At 42.9% G+C, this 22,701-nt stretch overlaps 2 protein-coding genes across 4 annotated transcripts in view; one reads left to right on the top strand and one right to left on the bottom strand.

The window, feature by feature from the left end:
* rmc1 (regulator of MON1-CCZ1) overlaps positions 1-9,230 on the top strand; it is a 28,912-nt gene extending 19,682 nt beyond the window's left edge. Inside the window, exon 20 of the mRNA XM_048266629.1 lies at positions 8,848-9,230. Within this exon, the coding sequence (XP_048122586.1) occupies positions 8,848-8,927 (80 nt within the window). The 3' untranslated portion in view covers positions 8,928-9,230. The remainder of the gene's footprint in view (positions 1-8,847) is intronic.
* A 1,082-nt stretch (positions 9,231-10,312) lies between these two features.
* Positions 10,313-22,701, bottom strand: part of LOC125309058 (epidermal growth factor receptor-like) — a 68,085-nt gene continuing 55,696 nt past the window's right edge. For 2 of the 3 annotated variants that reach the window (XM_048265718.1, XM_048265717.1), the window contains exons 20-27: positions 22,522-22,701; positions 18,258-18,413; positions 16,549-16,624; positions 16,178-16,324; positions 15,300-15,397; positions 14,815-15,132; positions 13,783-13,873; positions 10,313-12,942 (exon numbers count right to left, since the gene is read on the bottom strand). The exon at positions 22,522-22,701 is cut by the window's right edge and continues 6 nt beyond it. In XM_048265718.1, the coding sequence (XP_048121675.1) occupies positions 12,596-12,942; positions 13,783-13,873; positions 14,815-15,132; positions 15,300-15,397; positions 16,178-16,324; positions 16,549-16,624; positions 18,258-18,413; positions 22,522-22,701 (1,413 nt within the window). In that variant the 3' untranslated portion in view covers positions 10,313-12,595. The remainder of the gene's footprint in view (positions 12,943-13,782; positions 13,874-14,814; positions 15,133-15,299; positions 15,398-16,177; positions 16,325-16,548; positions 16,625-18,257; positions 18,414-22,521) is intronic. The other variant, XM_048265719.1, reaches the window with a different exon arrangement.

Raw genomic sequence — 22,701 nt, forward strand, 5'->3', positions numbered from 1 at the left:
TTGTTTTGGTGTGCTTGCTTTGCTGTTGACCTGTTGAGGACTAACCGATTCTATGTAATGCCTTCTCTAAGTTGGGAGAAATCAAACCGATTCTAGGTAATGCCTTGTCTAAGTGTGTGTGTGTGTGTGTGATTCTTGGTAATGCCTTGTCTAAGTGTGTGTGTTTGTGTGTGCCTTGTCTAAGAGAAATCAAGTCAAGGTGTATTACCGTTTCATAGTGACATGTCAAAGTCATGAGATTCATTATTACATTAATACACAGGATTAGATGTTAAAATCCCTTGTGCCAAAATCCAAGGTAAAAACACATTCAGAAGCCCCTGCTCAAATTCAACTTTAAAAAGCACACTACCCACAAATCCGCTAACAAATGGTCACAAACAAGACAAATGGCCCATCCAACAGCGGTATATAGTATGCGGCATGTCATTGGGGTTATCAAGTGGGCACCCTCATTCACCGATGTTTCGTTAAGTTAGGCCCACGACACCTCATGAAGGCTTAACAGTGACACCAGCATCCTGAAGACACTCCCCTCCATGCTGCCACCATATTACCACATTGAAATATCCAATACCCAAAATACTCTTAACCAGCCCAGGCATGGTCAAGGTTGGCCAGGTTGGTACGTCCCATTGATGTGGACTGAACCTTAGCCATAAAAACCCTGGCCAACCAACCATCAACCTAGGCACAGCCCATCACAAACACAAAACAAATTAGCCAGTTAGCAAGGCAGCCGTGGCCTACTGGTTAGCACTTCGAACCTGTGGGTTGCCGGTTCGAACCCCGACCAGTAGGCACGGCTGAGGTGCCCTTGAGCAAGGCACCTAACCCCTCACTGCTCCCTGAGCGCCGCTATTGATGCAGGCAGCTCACTGCGCCGGGATTAGTGTGTGCTTCACATCACTGTGTGTACACTGTGTGCTGTGTGTGTTTCACTAATTCACGGATTGGGATAAATGCCAAAAAGAGACCAAATTTCCCTCACCGGATCAAAGAATATTTATACTTAAACTTATACTTTGCTTAGCTAGTTAGCTTAGGCCCCATCACAAACACAAAACAAATTAGCCAGTTAGCTAACGCCCCATGCTGCCACCATATTACCACAACAAGCATCCAAATACCCTTAAGCAACCTAGGCATGGTCTAAGTTGGCTAGGTTGGTCCGTCCCGTTGATGCGGACTTAACCATAACCATAAAAACCTTAGCCAAGTACCATCAACCTAGGCACAGTCCATCACAAACACAAATCAAATGAGCCAGTTAGCTTACCTTAACTTGCGCCCCAGGAAGGGTAACTTCTCCGTACCCACAACCATTCGCTTGCCCGTTCTGCTGCTAAAGACGTTACTAACCACCTGCCTTAGACGACCACAAATGCCCAATTCAGACAGCAAGCCAATAGCAGATCTGGCCACAAACCCACGTGCACTGATTTCAATAGGCCTTAATCGTGCACTCCAACCTCGCTTGGCTGCCTCCTCTGCTATTTCAGTGTATTTAGCTCTCTTCAGCTCATTGGCCTCTTCCACTCTGTCTTCCCAAGGAACAGTGAGTTCAATGAAGTAAACTATCTTCTCTGAATCCGACCATAGAATTACGTCGGGTTGTAGCTTAGTACTCACTATATGTGGAGGTACTGCCATCTGCTGGCCAAGATCAACCTTCATTTCCCAGCCCGCCCCATTTTTCAACTGGCCGATTTTACACCTGGGGCCTCATTTATAAAGCATTCTTACCCACAAATTTGATCTTAGACCGTGCGTACGCTCAAATCCATGCCAACGCTCAGATTTATAAAAGCCGTCTTTGACGTGGAAAAGTGCTTATCTCCACGTCAGGTTTTAAACTTGACGTACGACCATTTCCTTGTGGTAATGCCGGGGTACTGCAAGTAATCTGAGGTCTAAGTGCGATCAAAATTCCAAGACCAACGATCTCATGTCTTTCTTTGCCATATGCATGATCAATATCAGAAGATTTTTAAAGACATTTTTGGACGCAGCTTAATGTTTCATGGTTTAGCACAGCGGTTCCCAAACTTTTTCCCCGCGGACCAACTTCTACATCCTGACTCGGCTCGCGTACCCCCACCATCCAACACATAAAAAAGTAACACATTCTATTGACACATTCCAGGCATCGTTGTTTAATTAGCCGCCCTACATGATAACATAATCAAAATGTACAACTGGTCTATGAGCTCTCACGTTACAGTGACGTCACGTTACAGTGTGGAGAACCACATTAGAATGGTTAGAGAGCATCTCACAGCAGACCACGCACTGTGGCTTTGGGCAGTCTGTCTCCCAATCCACGTGAAGCCTATATGCCTCATCATACTTTTGTTTTCTTCGTGCAGTCTTTCTGTCTCGTTCTTTCTTTTATTACCCTGTGCTCCATCTCCACTTTCATTAGTCTGCCCCCCATCCCATCCCATCGTTACCTGTGTCCTGCTCTGTTTCTCTCGCTTCTCCTCTTCGATCACTTTAATTAGACCTTTTGGACAGTGTCCCTGTTTTTAGCCACTTTTCCATGTTTACGCAACGTTCTACTTAGCCTATACTTCAACGAAACTAACGCGCCAGATATTCTGGCTGCCCGCAGGAAATCACGTGTATTTTGTGTAGCTTATTTTTTTAATGAAAACATAGCCTATTATAGAGTTTACAAATGGTTTCCTTTAATTTCACGTTTCCATATCATTATAACCCGATTCGAAATTGTGTATTATTTATTAATTAATTAGAGTATTAATTAATTAATCATTTTTAACTCCTTTCCGCCATTGCCCTTTTCACCTTGCGTACGCGTACCACAGTTTGGGAATCAAACTGCTAATGAGAACTATAGCCCACTTAAGAAAGTGAAAAACTTATAGCTTACTTATTTCATAATATCTAAAAAAAACACCAAGACCTACGATAGAATGATTGAAACATTCTTGAAGGTGATCTAGTATATTTAGTGTTCTCACCAATGTAATATTGACCACAACATGTCCAATTGCCCTCGTTTAGGAGAGGAAAAGTACATTTGTGCCAGGGATGTAGTGGTAAAATAAGAGGTGGGTGAACTATGAATTCTGCAATCTCGGTGAGGTGGACTGCGCCATGCGGTATCGGATTTTTAAAAAAGGCATTCAGAACATGTTTGATAATGGTGGAGGTTATTGTATAGTATTGGGAATATAGGATGGTATTGGATAATACAGTTTTGAATGTTAAAAGTGAATAAACTCTTTTAAGAGGTGGATAAACTCTAATAAGAGGTGGGTAGGCCTAAACTCTATTTCTGAAATTTCAGAGGTGGATAAACTGCGTTTACTCGCGTTTAGCCTCCACTACATCCTAATTTGCGCTCATACCTATTCCCAGCTTCGTAACAGAAAGGTAATTTTTGAATGTAAGCTATACAATGTAGGCTATAGATATTTTATATCATATATATATATATATATATATATATATATATATATATATATATATATATATATATATAGCCTACACAACCAAGGGACGGAAGTTATCTTCTGAAAGCCGGGCATCTTCATATTTAGTGTTAGCGTCGGAGTTATGTAAAAGAGGTGCAGAGCGTGCACCTGTTTGCTTTTGACTGGCAGTGCCCAAAATCAGATGACAATGCGTGAGTTGAATAATGTAGGCTAAAATATAAAGGTAGGCCTAAAGCAAACAATAAAGGACAATGTTTAAGCCATTGGACATTATTGAAAGAAAACGATAGCAAAGATATGCAGAATGAATGAATAATGACCGGAGAACTAGGCTACTTTTTCAGCAAAAACATAGCCTATCCTAAAAGAAACGTTAAGCCTACATGACCTATCACGCTTAATTTAGTCCTCTGTTTTGTAGGCTAAATCTGCATATTACCCTGGGTCATATTGGAAACGTAGCCTACAGTAGCCTACTCTACCATAACGTACAGGATTATGCTGTAGGCCTAGAGGTCTTTCCTTCATAAGGTAGGCCTACCCAATTTTTTTTCTACAAAGTAGGCCTAAACATACTAAATGTTGATTATTTACATTACTGCAAGCACAAGGAATGAAAGCGAGCCGAGGACAATGGACATGGATGCATACGATCTCTTTCGAGAAAGCTTTGCTGGAAAAAACATAATTAGTTAATTAGTTAAGCTATTTGAGCTATTCAAGGCGGAGACCTAAAACCATCCGGCTGCGCACAAGTTGACGTTCATTTGTGATTTATAATGGGCACATCTGGAAGGGTGGCGTGCCGCGTTTTTTGTGCGGACGTTCGTTTTCTCTGAATCACACGTACGATCATTTCAGAAATTATCTAAGATCAATTGAAGGATGGTTTCTACGCAACACTTTTATAAATGAGGCCCCTGGCCTTCGTGGAACAAGGTTTATCCCCCTGACATACAAAGTTAATTTGCCTTACCCCTTTACTAGCTGCTAATGAATTGACTTCTCTCCTTTTATCCTCTATTGCTGCTGCCACACATTTCAATACCTGGTTATGACGCCCGCGTATACGCCCTGGGTGAGACTTACCTTGCATCCTGATAGGATATGGTGGAGACTGCCCACACATGAGCGAAGTATGCATTTATCATCCTCACCAAACCATTGACTTAAATTCTTGGGAGATGGGAGCACATCGTATGTAGCACCTAACATAAATCTGATCTTACCAGCTTCCATGCCCCATAGATCTTTCCATTTAATCCGTCTTTTTTCCACCCTTTCCCAGTTCACCCACTGCCCTTGTTTTGCCTGCGACACTGCCTTAGTACATCTTACTAACCCTAACCCTTAAGCAGCGTGGGACTCCGAGCCATTTTCTGACAAAGGAGTTGATCATTTTTACCTTTGACAGAGGAACTTCATAAACTGTCAATGGCCACATTAGCCGAGGCAATAAACCAAACTGCAAACACCACAGCTTGAGCTTACCTGGCTGCCCTGACTTGTCAATTTTTGCAATACCTTGCCTAGTGACCTGTCTCAAGTCTTCAACCTGTGATTTATCACTAAGGCTTGCATCATACCACCTTCCCAGACTCTTCACTGGTTTCTCCAGAACTGTGGGAATCACCTCTTTATTTATAACAAACTTCTTATCTATTACCTTCCCTTTAACTATTGAGAGACTCCTAGACTTACTTGGCTTCACCTTCATTCTGGCCCATTGCAGATTGCTATTTAACTTATCCAGCAACCTGTTGGTGCATGGAACTGTTGACGTCAAGGTTGTCATGTCATCCATGAAAGCCCTAATCAGGGGAGGCGTGGCCCTCCCTGCAACTTCTCCCCACCCATTACCCATTGTAAAAGCAAGTGGGGAGATGGTACATCCCGCCATGATTCCTATCTCGAGTTGTTGCCACTCTGTGGTGTAATCAGCTCTAGTAAAACATAATTGAATATCCAGAAGGTATGCTTTTACTAGGCTTTTAATGCTACCTGGGATTCTGAAATAATCAAAGGCCTCCCACAACAGACTATGCGGCACAGACCGAAAAGCATTAGCCAAATCCAAGAACACAATGTGCAGGTCTCTCTTCTCATGCTTTGCTAATTGAATTTGGTGCTAAATCATGCTGGTATGCTCTAAGCACCCAGAGAAGCCAGGAATTCCAGCTTTTTGCACCGTGGTATCAATTAGTTTATTCCTTTCAAGGTAATTTGTCAGTCTCCGTGCCACCACACTGAAGAAAACCTTACCTTCAACATTCAGTAGACTAATTGGCCTAAATTGATTAATCTCCACTGCGTCCTTTTCTTTGTGAATAAATATTCCCCCAGCCCTCCGCCAAGCCTTGGGAATACTCTGCTTTTTCCAAACTATCTTCATTAATTGCCATAGAAATCTTAAAACATCTGGTGCACTCTTATACAACCGGTAGGGCACTCCATTAGGTCCCGGGGCTGAAGAGGCCCTTGCACGTTTTATTACTTCTTGCACCTCTTTCCACCTCGTCGCATTGGCTACTTAATTCACCAATAGGTGGGATATCAGCGGGAAGTATCATCTCTCTGAACCTCTCCCTATCTTTGTGCACTCCCTCTAAATACTCCTCAAGCTTCTGTTTAGGTTCCAAAAGACTACCACTCTTCTGCATTACGAATAAAGAGTTAATAAACTTAAATGGGTCTTTATAGAATGCTAGTCGAGCTCGTGATTTCTTCTTCCTATTTTTCCTAATATTTTCAGCTCTTCTTAGCACTGCCAACCGCTCCCTCACATCTGCCTGTAGACAGTCAATACCTTCCTTCTCATCATCTGTAGCTTTTCTCCACTGCTTCTTAAGCTGCCTCCTCTCCTTGATAAGTTTATCTATCTCCTGCTGGCGCCTAGATTTGACTACCTCATGTTGCCGTTTTGTCCTTATCTCAATAGTCCCAAATCTTTCCTTACCATACTGTAGCTATAAATAATGTCTCCCATTTTCTCTAATTTGCTTTCAGCCGTCCCCTTAAGCTGACCCAGGATGCTGACCAAATCACTATTAATATCTTCCCACATTCTACATTCTGCTGCGCCTGGCCATCTAACCCCAGGCCTATGACCATTAATCTTCTCCCTCCTTGGCTGACTGGCCTCTCTTTCTGCCTCAGTGCTAGAACTTTCCTCAACAACAGGGGTGCTGATGTCCTGCGAACTGTGGGTTTCTTCCTGTCGCTGAACTTCAACAAACTGACTTGATGCACTTCTTAAGAAGTAGCTATCAATGCGGGGACCCTGTGTTCCCTCTACCAAGCACTTAACCTTCTGCCAACCACACACGCACATCTTAAGCTTTTTCTCAGTTTTCTCTGAACTAGTGGCTTCCACAGACATTTTTTTCTTTACTCGTAATCAAATTCGTTCCAGGGTCAGTAACAGGGGCGTGCAGAGACCTTTGAAGGGGCAGGGGCTCAAATTTTAAAAAAGGGCACATGGAACAAAATTTTCAGAAAACGTGTTAACTTTAATTAAAACTTAATTTTGATTACAACCCAATAGAGAATACATAGGCTACATGCAAATTATATCAAAATAAAACACTGCCTTTTGCTACCTCCCGCAGCTCCTTCTCCCTCTGCTTTTGCTTCCTGTCTTTAGTGGGCATCTTTGCACTGCAGAATATAATATCATGTTTTATAGAACATAATGCATACGAAAACTAGAAAAGATACACACAATTTGAATGGTGTAAACTGGAACTTAAGTTTTACATTCCCTAGCCTATAAAGCTTTAATCATCTGAACCTGAGCTGGACATTTTTTATTTTTTTTTGCATTTAAATTCTAGCATTATGCTATTTCAATGATTATGGTGGGACAGGCTATTATATGGTTTAGCAATTTGCAAAGTAGTCTAATGTACTGATAAACATTTTATACATTTTCATATTTATTCATTATGTATCAAGAAGAATGGGTGTAAATAGCAGACAGAGCTGTAACACATTTTCCTCATTTCTCTCCTTGGTTCTGAAAATTCAATAGGAGTGCATGTACTGTAGGCCTACTGTAGCCAGGGCACAGACAGATAGGTCTTTTCAGTTTTCATTAGGCTATTGTCTACACAGAGATCATAGGCTATAAGGCTACATCTTATTGATTAAATTCAAAGCTAATTTTAATAGCCTAGAAATCTAGGCAGCACCCTAGCGGCAGCAAATATGTTATTGCCTAGTCTGGCTTGTCAGGCTATAATTTTAATGTTTATCACAGTGAACTACCACCATTAGCAAGCTGGTGTCTTGCAGATTCACGTGCTGTGCGTGTGGCTACTGAGTGAAATGACGCGTAATGTTAAAAAGTTAAACAACTACAGTAGCCTATGTCGTCGGCTTATGACGATTTAGAAAAGGTTTGCCTACTCTGTTTTATGAACTAGGTCTACTAACCTAAGCTACTATAACATAGTAACCTAAACAGAATATGTTATGAACGTTCAGCCTTAGATTTTCGAAGCTGCCAGGTTATTGAAATGGATAGACCATGACATGGTTAAAACGGGTTTGATAGCCTACTTCATTAAACATGAAACAACTTTAAACATTTTATTCTCTATCTCTAAGCTGAATACTATTGCATGTTCAGATAGGCTAACTGTCAAGTGACCTTACCGTGCTCCCAAACGTCTCCTGCAGCACTGTGCCTGCGTGCACCTTCTGAGAGTTCACTGAATGTATGACGTCACAGATTGGTGGCCGCAAGGCATTTCAATTAACACAGAAAATTGTTATTTTTGTACATTTCTAATTTCACAAACTATTAATGAGACACTTTAGTGAATATTCACGTTGGAACTAGCGGAAGTATTACAAATTTTAAAAAGTAAAAAACGGGTCTTGTCAAAAGGACACTTGGACATCAAAGGGGCAAAAGGGCAGGTGCTAGAGCCCCTGTACCCCCCCCTTCTCTGCACGTGCCTGGTCAGTAACCATGTCTATCACAAGTGAGTCATCTTCCCCTGCTCTCGCTGACTCTAGGGGTATTTTTTCATTATGTCGTACTGTAGCTTAGTAGGGTGCAGCCCAAAGCTTAGTGAAGCCTGGGCTACTGCCACAATGAGCTGCTAACCCATCGTAGCCCCGTCTATTTCCTCCTGTCAGCCGTCTTTCTGTGCTGTCACAAGGTCTTTCCCTAGTTGCCAGCTGCCCTATTCAAAGCAGTCACTAGCCTACGCTAGCTTCAGCATTACATTAATCATTAGTACGTCTGATAACATCCCCAGCAACATCTTCCCTAGAAGCCAAAGCCAGTTCCTCAGCTTGGTAGCACTGTGCCAACTGCACCCCTCCTGAGTTGTGTGTGTGTGTGTGTGTGTGTGTGTGTGTGTGGCGTGTGTTGCAGGTGAGCACTGTGAGGAGCATGTGGCACACTTCAAACAGATGTTTGGAGAGCAGGCGCTTATGAAGCCAGTGGCCGTGTAGCCACACAGCCGAGGAACGCAAGCGTCTGGAGACGGACTGGAAAATACCTGCTGACCTCACACTAATCAACATTCCCCTTGGCTTTGGATTGGGATATGCTAGAAAACAGGGAGTGAAGGGTATTTATTTTTCAGTTTTGTCTTGGAGTTTCTGGACTTAAACTCATGCAGGCATTTGAATGGTTGATTTTTGTATAGAACACTGACAAAATGTCCTTATTCAAAGAATGCCTGTCTAAACTATGAGATCTTGTATATGTTGTTAAAAAGAATAATGTAAGTTTTATTAAAGTCTTATATTTAATCATGCATGTACATTTGTGTTTTTCATTAGTATTTCTAAGAGACAGATGAATATATGAGGAATGTGGAAATCAATATTTACACTTATTAGCCACAATGTATCACAATATCAGGATTGCTCCGACCCAAAACAGAGAAACTAGTGAAAGTGATGATGTCAGATGGCACCGTGTGTTTTCATATAATTGCACATAGTCCTTGTGATAATAGCTTAATGATTAAATTAGCTTAATGATTAAATTATAGCACATAGTCCTTGTGATGATAGCTTAATGATTAAATTATAGCACATAGTACTTGTGATAATAGCTTAATGATTAAATTATAGCACATAGTACTTGTGATAATAATAGCTTAATGATTAAATTAGCTTAATGATTAAATTATAGCACATAGTACTTGTGATAATAATAGCTTAATGATTAAATTATAGCACATAGTCCTTGTGATAATAGCTTAATGATTAAATTATAGCACATAGTACTTGTGATAATAATAGCTTAATGATTAAATTAGCTTAATGATTAAATTATAGCACATAGTACTTGTGATAATAATAGCTTAATGATTAAATTATAGCACATAGTCCTTGTGATAATAGCTTAATGATTAAATTATAGCACATAGTACTTGTGATAATAATAGCTTAATGATTAAATTATAGCACATAGATTCACTATAATGAATCAATCGTCAATATCAACAGCATAATTTATGAGAATGCAACACTACATTTGTTTTAACTTGTATGTACTGCTCTCTGCCACACAGGGGCGCTCTTCTCCAGGCTTAGTGCACAGTGTGCTCATGGGTTGTTAGCAAACAGTTAATGCAATTCTCAAACTGTCAGGAGGGAGATGTGGTGGTGTAAGCCAGACACGACGCAACAAAATTGATTGTTCGTTGTTTCCCGACAACGGGCGTCACACTCAACATGCAAAGACATTACAATTTTAAACAGATGTTAACTTTGGCGTACCATCAATTTGTTATGACAAGAATACTCATTCTTAATCATTAACAGTAGAATACTCTTTCTTAATCATTAACAGTAGATTTTTCCAAGGACAACAACCACACTGCCCATGTCCAACTGGGTTCTTTTTATTGAATGGCAACATATTCAGTAGCAAACAAGATGTAAATATTAAGTGCATTTACACTGGACACCTACATACCTACAAGTGCACCATATCACACAATGACCAATGAAATGCATACACATACGTTCTTCTATTTAAAGGAACCAAATGACCTATATCAGCAGTTTATCATTTTAGCGCTATACAAAATGTATACCAAAAATGCTACCAAAACAGTGTTGTATAAACTAGGCCTACTAAAACAGTGTTTTATAAACTAAGCCTACCTACCAAAACAGTGGCTCCTATGTAGGACTGTGAAGTTCAATGAGTGTGTAGAGAAAAAACCTGACGTCATTATTTCATTTACACAGATTTGCATGTTGACATATCCCTAAAAAACACCCCGGGAATTAGATCAGATCATTGCTGATGGAACCAACCGGTCTTTGGTAATAATGTGTTTGTAAGATCATATTCAAACCTTCTGTTTGTAGAAAAAGAGCACAAGGAAAGCTTAGGCTCAATTAGATGAGACGGTCACATCACAATTGCAGGGTCTTAAGAGACAGTGCATTGACACATTATTTAACATCACAAACGTGGGATCCTAAGAAATACAAATTATTATTGCATAAAAATGCATGTTTTTCTTGGCTTCACCTTCTTCTTTGAGTGATTGAAGAACATACCTACTTTGGATTTACTTTGAGCCGTCTGGGCCACCGTAGGTTGCACTTTGAGCAAAAAATGCCCCGTATTGTGTAAATCCCTGTTTACTAGAAGGTCCATTAGAGTGTAGTTGCCTCTCTTGAGTTTATTCTCTGTTTATTCTCCTTTGTGCAGTTTTGTAGAGGAGGTAAACGGCCTGAATTCAGAACATCTTAAACGGCACAGCAAAGCTAAAAGATATTCCATCTTCAATCTTTCACTTTTAGTTAATAAAATGCAATCATTTATTTACAGAATACTTTGAGCAAAATGTGCTGAAACCGCAACTGTTCAAATATCCCTTCGTGGCCTGTGAGTTCTGTGGCCTGTGAATTTGGCCTGGTCAGATCAGAGGGTTTAATGACCCAAACACTGCCAGCACTACACCTGTCCATCACTGCTCTCTTGTGTTCAGTCACAATCTCCACACAGTGGGATTCGCATGCAGTGCTACATGCATTATTCAAGGCTTTGTACTAAAAGTGACTTTGATTGAATAATTAATAGTTATGTGTGCTTACTTCGCTTTGCTATTAGGTGGCCTTGCTTACTTTACAAATTTGACCCAGAACAGATTGCTTGCCTGTTAAAAATTGGCCCCTGAATAACATAAAAAAAAACTATAATACTGGTTTTTAAATTACACTCCATAAAAACGTACAATTATAACATTCTGACTACTTTGTACACAAATAAACACAACATCCAAAAACACATTTTTCTGTTCTACGTGGGATGAGAACTGGAGGTCATCTGTATCGTGTCCTGCTATAAGTATACTGAAAACAAGAAATCAGTTTGTTGAACTAGTTGTTAATTGTATTAGTTTATGCTATGACTACGGTGAGAGTATAGAGCCATCCTGCTACTTAAATGCAGCATCTGACAAAGAGATGAGTAATTGTTTCAAGTAGTTTTTAGAGTTCTCTGTGGGAAAACTCCTGCTGATTTGTTGTCACAAAACAATTCAACCTGCGACAAAACAGCCTTCATTCTGTCAGCACTCCAACACGTGTATCAGTCTACGCGCCTCTGGCCTTTCCAGCACAACCCACTTCTGTCCAGGGCAGGCAGTGGAGCGTCACGTCCTGCGAGACGGCCCTTTCCTCTGCGGCCCGTCTCGGTGGACGTGACGCTCCACTGCAGGGCTACACGGCTCAAGGTGAGGTCAAGGTTCGTGACCAGCGAGCATCCGCCACCTTTATCCTGTGGATGAGTGGACGAGAGCGTTTTTTCCAGCGCATCCGGGCAGTCTCAACCAGTCCGGGCAACTCAACCGGTGCGGCTTGTGATGTTTCAAAGTCAGTTCCCCTGTGCGTGTACACACACACACACACACACACACACACACACACACACACACACACACACACAACCTTACACTTGCTCAGATGCTTACGTGAAAACCCCATTAAGTCTTCAGTAACACGGAAGGATAAAATAAAAGTTTATGACATTCCAGTTTTGGCCCTTGTTCTGTTCCGTTCCAGGCCAGGCCAGGCCAGGCCAGGGCCCAGATAGACCCCAGCTGTCTCACGTGGCGCTGGTCCATATGTGCGCTGCTCCCGAGCTCTTAATGCGCCGGCGTCTGCACTTTAGCGTTCAGCCCCAGATACTCCAGGTTCTCTGCGGCCGGCAGGAAGAGGCCTCGGGGAACGTCCAGGGGCAGGAAGTCCTCCCGGTAGTCCGGATTGTCCAGGTTGGCACAGCGCGAGCGCGGGAGCGTGCAGCTGGCCGTGTTCAGGTAATCTGGCCCGTCTGGCTTTCCACTGAGCACCTCGCAGTACCCATCTTCATCATAATCATCCTCCTCATCATCATCGTAACTGTGGCGACCGTCATGACTGCCCCCCCCTCTCAGCTCCTCGTAGTTTGGGTTCATCATGTTGCCCAGTGTGGACTCTTGCTGGTTCACATACTCTGTTTAAGGGGGTGAGAACAAAGCCAGTGAGAAAATAAATAAAAATTACACAAAACTAGAAAAGGGGATCATTGCACAGAGCTGTGGAGTATTTCCCAACGCTGGCTTAGCGGCTTAGTGGGCTTAGCTTGTTAGTCCGAGGCCAGAAGTGATGCCTTCCCATAAATCATCACTTCAGCATACAGCCTGCATGCTCCTGAGCTCTCAAGCCAAGGCCTCCAAATATTATATTTCTAAAAATAACACCCCGACTTCTGAGAAGTCTTTCACAAGTTCATTTGGAAGAGCCTTGAACCAGACCTATGAAATCCCAACCGGGAATCCACCCAGCTATTGACTTCAAAACAAAGAGGAATTTAGCTGCGTTGTTCCTAATATTAATATCACTTTTGGGTTTACTACTAGGCCAACAGGAGAACACGACATATGGCCATCTGAATTAGAAACAGGACGAGCTGGCACTATTGCGTGGTCATCTGAATTAGAAACAGGACGAGCTGACACTATTGCGTGGTCATCTGAATTAGAAACAGGACGAGCTGGCACTATTATGATGCGGTGGGTACATTGGCATTACATGTGCTTTTTACACGGCTCCCCACAGTGCTAGTAGAACGCTGGATTTTCCAACGTTCTGAGGTAAAATAATATATTCGTGTAATTACCACTACAAACATATTTACTGCTGTCAATGGCAACAGATTTTGTGTTTTTGATTTAAGTCTTTAATATCACTCCGCAAGTCGTGTCGGAGTCCTGTTTGCCCTGTCTGAACTTATTTTCCGATAATGACCGGCGTTCTATACATTATCCCTTACTTGACCAGCGATCATCCTTACCTGGCAGAGGATGGTCCTTCTCCAGTGGTCCCTTGGTAGGGTCAGTGATGTAGCGGAGGATGATACTGTTCTCTCTTTCTGGGTGACCATTCTGTTGAAGAAAATACAAGCACAACTATGTCAGCGTCTCTGTGGACATTAAAAGGCATCATCACCCTACATTTACACTGCTAGAGGAAGAACATTAAAGGGCATCATCACCCTACATTTACACTGCTAGAGGAAGAACATTAAAGGCCATCATCACCCTACATTTACACTGCTACAGGAAGAACATTAAAGGCCATCATCACCCTACATTTACACTGCTAGAGGAAGAACATTAAAGGCCATCATCACCCTACATTTACACTGCTACAGGAAGAACATTAAAGGCCATCATCACCCTACATTTACACTGCTAGAGGAAGGACATTCACCATGTCTTTTAAACAGTCATAATGACCCTACTGCTGACCTGTGATCGTATAACTATTCATTTGGGTTTTTCACACACCATACTTTGTTCATATTATTCATGGCCAGTAAAATCTTAATACATTTAAACACTTGTAGGAGGCAAACCAGATTGTACCACGCACAGGAAAATGTAGCATGGTCCATTTCCAACCAGAATTGCACTACTGTTGTGCACATCATCCATATTGCACAACACATACTGGACCTCTGCCACCCTGATACTGAAACATCCATATTGCACAACACATACTGGACCTCTGCCACCCTGATACTGAAACAGAAACTTGCTGCAGTCTACGCTCACTTCCTGAGAAAGTTATGGCCAACAGGTTTAACCAGACTTCAAAGCAGCGGTGCCCAAGTAGTGCAGCAGAGTGTGTGTGTGTGTGTGTGCGGCGTGCGTGCGTGTGTGTGTACTCACTCCAGTGGTGCCTAAGTGCAGCAGAGTGTGTGTGTGTGTGCGTGCGCGTGTGTACTCACTCCAGTGGTGCCTAAGTGCAGCAGAGTGTGTGTGTGTGTGTGTGTGTGTGTGTGTGTGTGCGCGCGCGCGCGCGTGTGCGTGTGTGTACTCACTCTGGCTCTGGTGAGGACATGCAGTGTTGGAGACGGTGGAGATGGGGGGGTTGTGGGAGGGGTCGGTGGACTTCCTGTGTGCCTGTAGCCGTTGTGTGCTGGTGTGTGTGTGCGGTAGGAGGCGGTGGTCACCGTGGTTACGCGGGGATGCTGCGGTTGCTGTGGAGACGGCATGCCGGGATGGCCCTCGGTGAAGAAGCCCTTGTTGGGCAGCAGGTACTCCTCGGCGTCAACCACGTCGTCGATATCCTCGGTGCTGACAAGCGTCCGGTAGAAGCGGGAGTCCGTCGGGCTCGGCAGGCACATCCGCTCGTCACCCTGCATGTGGCTCATGGTTGGTCATTGATCTCACTCTGACCTTTCACTCATCAACCACATCAACCACCAAGTCATCCACCCAAACACCAACCACATCAACCACCAAGTCATCCACCCAAACTACTTTCATCAGCCCTGCACATTCAAGATGCTAAAAAGCCATTTACCTGTATGACCAGGTAGCGTGATGGATCACGAGCCATTTTGGAGAACTCTGCAACAAGCTCCCTGAAGTGAGGTCTGCTGTCAGCATCAATCATCCAACCTGCACACGCCCAACACGTACAAGACCACAGTTACAATGAGACTGTTTGCTCTGTGATCAGCACCGACAAAAGACTGATGGAAGAGATGAGCAGCCTGAAGCTCCACTGACACAAAGCTAAAGCCCAAACCACCAGCACTCACATTTCACCATGATCATGTAGACGTCTATGGTGCATATGGGAGGCTACTGTTACACATTTAACCATGATCATGTAGACGTCTATGGTGCATATGGGAGGCTACTGTTACACATTTCACCATGATCATGTAGACGCCTATATGGGGAGGCTGCATATGGGAGGCTACTGTTACACATTTCGCCATTTCACCATGATCATGGGAGGCTACGTCTATGGTGCATATGGGAGGCTACTGTTACACATTTCACCATGATCATGTAGACGTCTATGGTGCATATGGGAGGCTACTGTTACACTCACATTTCACCATGATCATGTAGACGTCTATGGTGCATATGTGAGGCTACTGTTACACATTTAACCATGATCATGTAGACGTCTATGGTGCATATGTGAGGCTACTGTTACACATTTAACCATGATCATGTAGACGTCTATGGTGCATATGTGAGGCTACTGTTACACATTTCACCATGATCATGTAGACGTCTATGGTGCATATGGGAGGCTACTGTTACACTCACATTTCACCATGATCATGTAGACGTCTATGGTGCATATGTGAGGCTACTGTTACACATTTCACCATGATCATGTAGACGTCTATGGTGCATATGGGAGGCTACTGTTACACTCACATTTCACCATGATCATGTAGACGTCTATGGTGCATATGGGAGGCTGGGGTAGACGCTCGCCCTTCTCCAGGAGGTCAGCAATGGCACTAGCTGGGATCCCGTCATAAGGTTTCGACCCGAATGTCATCAGCTCCCAAACGGTCACCCCTGAGGAGGGAGACATGAGACTCAAAGCTCAAGGTGTGTGTGTTATAACTGCCCCTGTTATAACTGCCCCTGTGTGTGTTATAACTGCCACTGTGTGGTATAACTGCCCTGTGTGTGTTATAACTGCCCCTGTGTGTGTTATAACTGCCACTGTGTTTTATAACTGCCCCTGTGTATTATAGCTGCCACTGTGTGTGTTATAACTGCCCCCTCTCTTTCCTCACCATAACTCCATACGTCGCTCTGATGAGTGTACGTCCAATGCAGAATGGACTCCAGCGCCATCCACTTGATGGGAACCTGTAAGTAAAGAAAGCACAATACAGCTAAGTGCCTCTCTCTCTCTCTCTCTCTCTCTCTCTCTCTCTCATTATTATCGGACTCGATGGACAACCACAAGCAAGTGTTGAGCAGAGGGGGTTTGCAGCATGCACAATATTTTAAGTGGATGATGCTGATGATTGTAGCACTTCACTGCTTGCTTCAGCGACTCAGAAAAGGGGCGGTCATGATTCAGAGCGCTCCTTTCAGGTTGACCTAGATTAATCTAAGAGTGGAGTCTGAAAAAAACCTCATCTCAAAGCTATGGCAAGAATTTGTTTTGTGCCTTTATTTTGGAAATATCAAATATAAGAGATCCAAATCTAACCAGCTTCTGTCACATCATCCGTCATCTGCAGCTTCTTGGATTACGTCCCTAAACCAAGCCCTTCAGTCAATACCAAATGTGTGTATTTATCTTCATTCGGGCCTGAAATCATGCAAGGCTCGTCATGTGTATTATATTAACAGGCGTTTCATTTGTATTCAATTTAGTACTTTTTGAATTTTTTTCAGGGCAGAAAATCCCTTATCCATCCATCAACGATAAGCTCTATAGAGCTCTAGTATCATTCAGGTGGTATATGCTCTATAGCAGTGGTCCCCAAACTTTTTCTTCCGAGGGCCAGCTCACTATGCCTGGCTCTAAGCGAGGGCCAGAGACTCGGAGTATCAGTAACCATAAATAGCTTAGTGCTGTGAACAACAGCAGTCTACCTTAGTTGAATATTCCATTACATTTAATCGTAGGCTACTGCAATTTAATACCATTGTTAGCTGTGTTTATGTTGCCATCATATATCAGTGTAAAATGTAGCTCAAATGAAATAATACTAATAAAAAGACTTTAGCATTCCCAAAAGTATTAGCAGGGAGTCCCAAAGGTATTTTATTCAAAATGTGTGAACTCTATGTCTGCATACACAGCTCAAGTTGTGAACAAGCAATATTCTACAAATAATTCAAAGTTCTCAAACTATGAGAGTTTTATGAAGTGCTGGCAAAAACATCTGAGATCACCTAATGAGAACTTTGTGAACTCTATGAACATTTGAATGAGTGGATAAAAAATAGAAATAATTATCCCAGAAAGTCCCAGAAATATGACTTGAATAGAAGTTAGTTAGTTATTAACAATTAATTAATAAACTTTTAGAATACTTTGAGCATTGATGCAGTCAGCATAGGCCTCTTACATTGTTTACAGGTAGGCCTACATTTCATTCCGTTTTCAATGGCAAACGTGAAACAGCGCCAAAACAACCACCAGTGGACAAAAAGAGTATTTCACATGTATTGTTAAGACTCGCCATAGAGAATGAATGGGGGAAATTACGGAGGTCATAGTTTGACAATGTCGTACTCCAGTGCAGAGACTGCAGAGCTCTAGTATCATACAGGTGGTATATGCTCTATAGTATAGAGCTCTAGTATCATACAGGTGGGATGTGCTCTATAGTATAGAGCTCTAGTATCATACAGGTGGTATATGCTCTATAGTATAGAGCTCTAGTATCATACAGGTGGTGTCACATGTGCAACGCCAGAAGCCAAACACTGCCAATGAATATAAATTAATTCAAAAGACTCCTTTAGGTCAGCGCTCTCTCACCTTGCCTCCATCTGAATGGTATTCCTTCTCGTCTGCACTGAGGAGTTTAGCCAGCCCAAAGTCGGTGATCTTCACGTGGTTGGGAGTCTTCACCAGCACGTTCCTTGCTGCTAAGTCCCGGTGGACCAAGTGGCGATCCTCCAAGTAGCTCATACCCTGTGGGACAAACAGCAAGGGATCATGGGTCTAGCATTAGCAGTTACCTTAAGAGCAGAATAAATATGGCTATGTAACATGAACGATGTATGAACAACATGTTCAGATATGTGCAATGTACAGTAGTAGCAGTAACATTATAATAGTAGGAATAATAATATAAATGCAGTGTATTAACAGAATATAAAATAAGAAAACAGAATAAATGCAGATATTCAGTATGAAGACTGTTGCTGCATAACTAACATGTAATTATGAGCATGTGGGTCTGTTGCTGCATAACTAACTAACATGTCATTATGAGCATGTGGGTCTGTTGCTGCATAACTAACTAACATGTCATTATGAGCATGTGGGTCTGTTGCTGCATAACTAACATGTACAGAGTGTTAACTCTACACTGTTGTTGCCATGGCAGCGCCCACAGTGAAATGATTGGCCCCAGGGCAGACGCACACTGTAGTCACAGTTGCCTTTTAAATGATCCTGCTGACGTGCTCTCCCCCATGACTGGCGATCACATTGCAGTTTAACTGGTCAGTTATTATGGCCCGACCAGGTTCACTACACATAAGTAGAACTGGTCAGTTATTATGGCCCGCCCAGGTTCACATAAGTAGAACTGGTCAGGATATTATGGCCCGTCCAGGTTCACATAAGTAGAACTAGTCAGGTTATTATGGCCCATCCAGGTTCACTACACATAAGTAGAACTAGTCAGTTATTATGGCCCGTCCAGGTTCACATAAGTAGAACTGGTCAGTTATTATGGCCCATCCAGGTTCACTACACATAAGTAGAACTAGTCAGTTATTATGGCCCATCCAGGTTCACATCACATATTGTATTGTACTATTGCGTTGATTGGAGGGTGTGGACTGGCCTGCCTCTAAAAAGATCTAGAGGAAACACTGAGGTAATTATGAGCATGTAGGTCTGTTGCTGAATAACTAACATGCCATTATGGTACATGCTTTATAAAGTACAAATGCACCAACTAAGCTACACACAGCAGAAAAGAGCCTTAACACTGATCCCGGGATTAGTGGTGTGTGTAGCCTAGAGCAAATAGCTGGAGGCAAGGCCATGTTTAACCACAACAGAGTGCAGGAGGGAAACGCCCTGCAGGGAGGTGGGAACAGGAACAGTACAGCACTGAATCAACCAACACCACCTAGCAATAAGGACACAACCTAGCAATAATGACACAACCTAGAAATAAGGACACAACCTAGCAATAAGGACACAACCCTAGCAATAAGGACACAACCAACCTAGCAATAAGGACACAACCAACCTAGCAATAAGGACACAACCAACCTAGCAATAAGGACACAACCCTAGCAATGAGGACACCACCTAGCAATGAGGATGGGACAGCTCAGACATCATGTGTGTGTAACTGAGCTGAGGAGAAAAAGACATAAAGACAGTGAGGGGGGACAAGACACAACCACAATATGATTTATTCATAACAAACGTGGTGTGAAGATTATGAACTCACACAATCAGGAACAGATGTTGTGGTCAAAATGGTGTTCTAGATGAAGTTGTCAAATAATATTCATATTGACAAAAAGATGCCATCTGGCCTTGGATCCACACAAAACCCAATAATCCAAACAACATTCTGACCAGCTACAGGGTAGCCTGGCATCTCAAACATTCAAGTAACAGACAGCAAATGCAGACGATTTGATTTGTAGAAATTGTTTGTGTTAAGCCTGTTAGTCTAGCAGCAGCCAATGCTAGAGCTTCAGTCTAAAAAGAGGTAATAAATATGATTATTATTGGCTCTGGCGTCACAGTGGAAACTATTGGGTTCAAATTACAAAACTGGTCAGCCAATGACCTTTATGCCACCTTATACAGTATATCCCCAAACTGCATCTTTCCTTCAACGTCTGCAGCAAGCTCCTCTGGATGCTTTACCAGTCTGTTGTTGCCAGCGTCCTCTTCTATGCAGTGGTATGCTGGGGAGGAAGCACTAAGAAGAGGGATGCTGGGCAGTAAAGAAAGCTGGCTCTGTCGTGGGAGCTGAACTGGAGTGCATCACTTCAATGTCAGACAAAAGGACCCTGAACAAACTAATCAACATCTTGGACAATGAGTGTCATCCACTCCACAGCACTATCATAAAGCAGAAGAGCTTGACCAGTTGGAGACTATGCTCACTGCTATGCAGAACTGACAGAGGAAGTCATTTGACCCCAGGGCCACACAACTCTTCAATGCATCACTTAAACATTGGAGGAAGAGGAGAGTTAGACTGAAGAGGAGAGTTAAACTGAAGAGGAGAGTTAAACTGAAGAGGAGAGTTAGAGGAGAGTTAGACTGAAGAGGAGAGTTAGACTGAAGAGGAGAGTTAAACTGAAGAGGAGAGTTAAACTGAAGAGGAGAGTTAGAGGAGAGCTAGACTGAAGAGGAGAGTTAGACTGAAGAGGAGAGTTAGACTGAAGAGGAGAGTTAAACTGAAGAGGAGAGTTAAGAGAGTTAAACTGAAGAGGAGAGTTAGAGGAGAGCTAGACTGAAGAGGAGAGTTAGACTGAAGAGGAGAGTTAAACTGAAGAGGAGAGTTAGAGGAGAGCTAGACTGAAGAGGAGAGCTAGACTGAAGAGGAGAGCTCAACTTCTCTGCAGTCCATCTGCCTCCACACCTCCCTCTACACTCCCGTGACCTCTGACTGAACAGACTGTCCACTAGCCCACTGTGCTACTGCTTACACTGTCTACACTGTTTACTGGCTACACACACACACACACACACACACACACACACACACACTGTGTTACTGCTTACACTGTCCACTGTTCACTGGCTATATTATCCCACTTGCACAACCCCTCTCTTCATCTCCCAGTCTGGACTGTGGTCTAACATCATACTTGACCAACGGCTGATACCCTATTACTTCTAGCTACCCTTGCACAGCTGCTATATTACTATGTTTACATTTTTCTCTTATATCGTCCATATAATTATACTATAACTGTTATATTACTATCTATCTATCTATCTATCTATCTATCTATCATAACTCCAAACTTCCAAACTGCATCCCAACCCAAAACCTACAGTATGGGTCATGGGTGTCATGTATCAATGGCAAGTGGAAGATCAATTATAATTTTTGTTATTCTGTATTTACATGCTATTGAAGTAATTAAGCGCCATATTATAATACCATATATACAGTATCCCATAATATATACACTGTACATTATACTATGTGTCCACCAGCACTCAAGTAGCACACAAGAAGGGAGGACAGTAAGTAAGGAGCACACAGGATGTATGGATATATGGCACAGGGGAGCAGGATGTATGGATGCATGGCACAGAGGAGCAGGATGTGATGTCAAGGAGGAGCAGGATGTATCCTAGCGTTCATGGGCTTCGGAAAAACCTTTCTCCGAGTGAAAACATCATCATTTCGCGTCATTCACATCACGTAATGTGTGAGTCAGAGGTCGGAAACTGGGGCTAGATTTTGCTAACAGAGTTGCCCAGTTAGGGGCTCGTCATCACTTTAGTCATCACGTTGTAGTTCGTTTGTAGTCCATGTGGCCTTTCATGTCCAACAGTTTTAATGTGAACTTGGGAATTTGCCGTTTTTGTCACTTTCACGAGCATCTTACACTATATTTTAAGCAAATACAGTTGTTTGTTTAGGATTAGTGAGTGTATGTTTTAGCCTTTGTTGTGTCATCCGTGTTTGTCACACATTCCGATGGCAAAGCACATGAACACTTGCTGTTGGAAAAACAAAGTAGCCATGGGGGCGGTCCTTTCCGGTCATTCCGAGGTGCTCTGAATGCACCATATGGCCCAGATGAGCAGGATGTGATGTCACAGAGGAGCAGGATGTATGGCACAGAGGAGCAGGATGTGATGTCACAGAGGAGCAGGATGTATGGCACAGAGGAGCAGGATGTATAGATATATGGCACAGAGGAGCAGGATGTGATGTCACAGATGAGCAGGATGTATGGATGCATGGCACAGAGGAGCAGGATGTATGGCCCAGAGGAGCAGGATGTGATGTCACGGAGGAGCAGGATGTATAGCACAGATGAGCAGGATGTATGGCACAGAGGAGTGGTCTCACCTTGGCGATCTGGACGCACCAGTTGAGGAGAGTCTGAGAGCCGATGTTGTCCTTGTTCTCGCGCACGTAGTCCAGCAGGCAGCCGAACGGCATGATCTGGGTGACCAGCTGCACTGGGGACGTCAGACAGATGCCCAGGAGTCGGCACACGTGGGGGTGTTCCACGCTCGCCATCATGTA

This window comes from Alosa alosa, chromosome 16 (assembly GCF_017589495.1).
Source record: "Alosa alosa isolate M-15738 ecotype Scorff River chromosome 16, AALO_Geno_1.1, whole genome shotgun sequence".
Lineage (NCBI taxonomy): Eukaryota > Metazoa > Chordata > Actinopteri > Clupeiformes > Clupeidae > Alosa > Alosa alosa.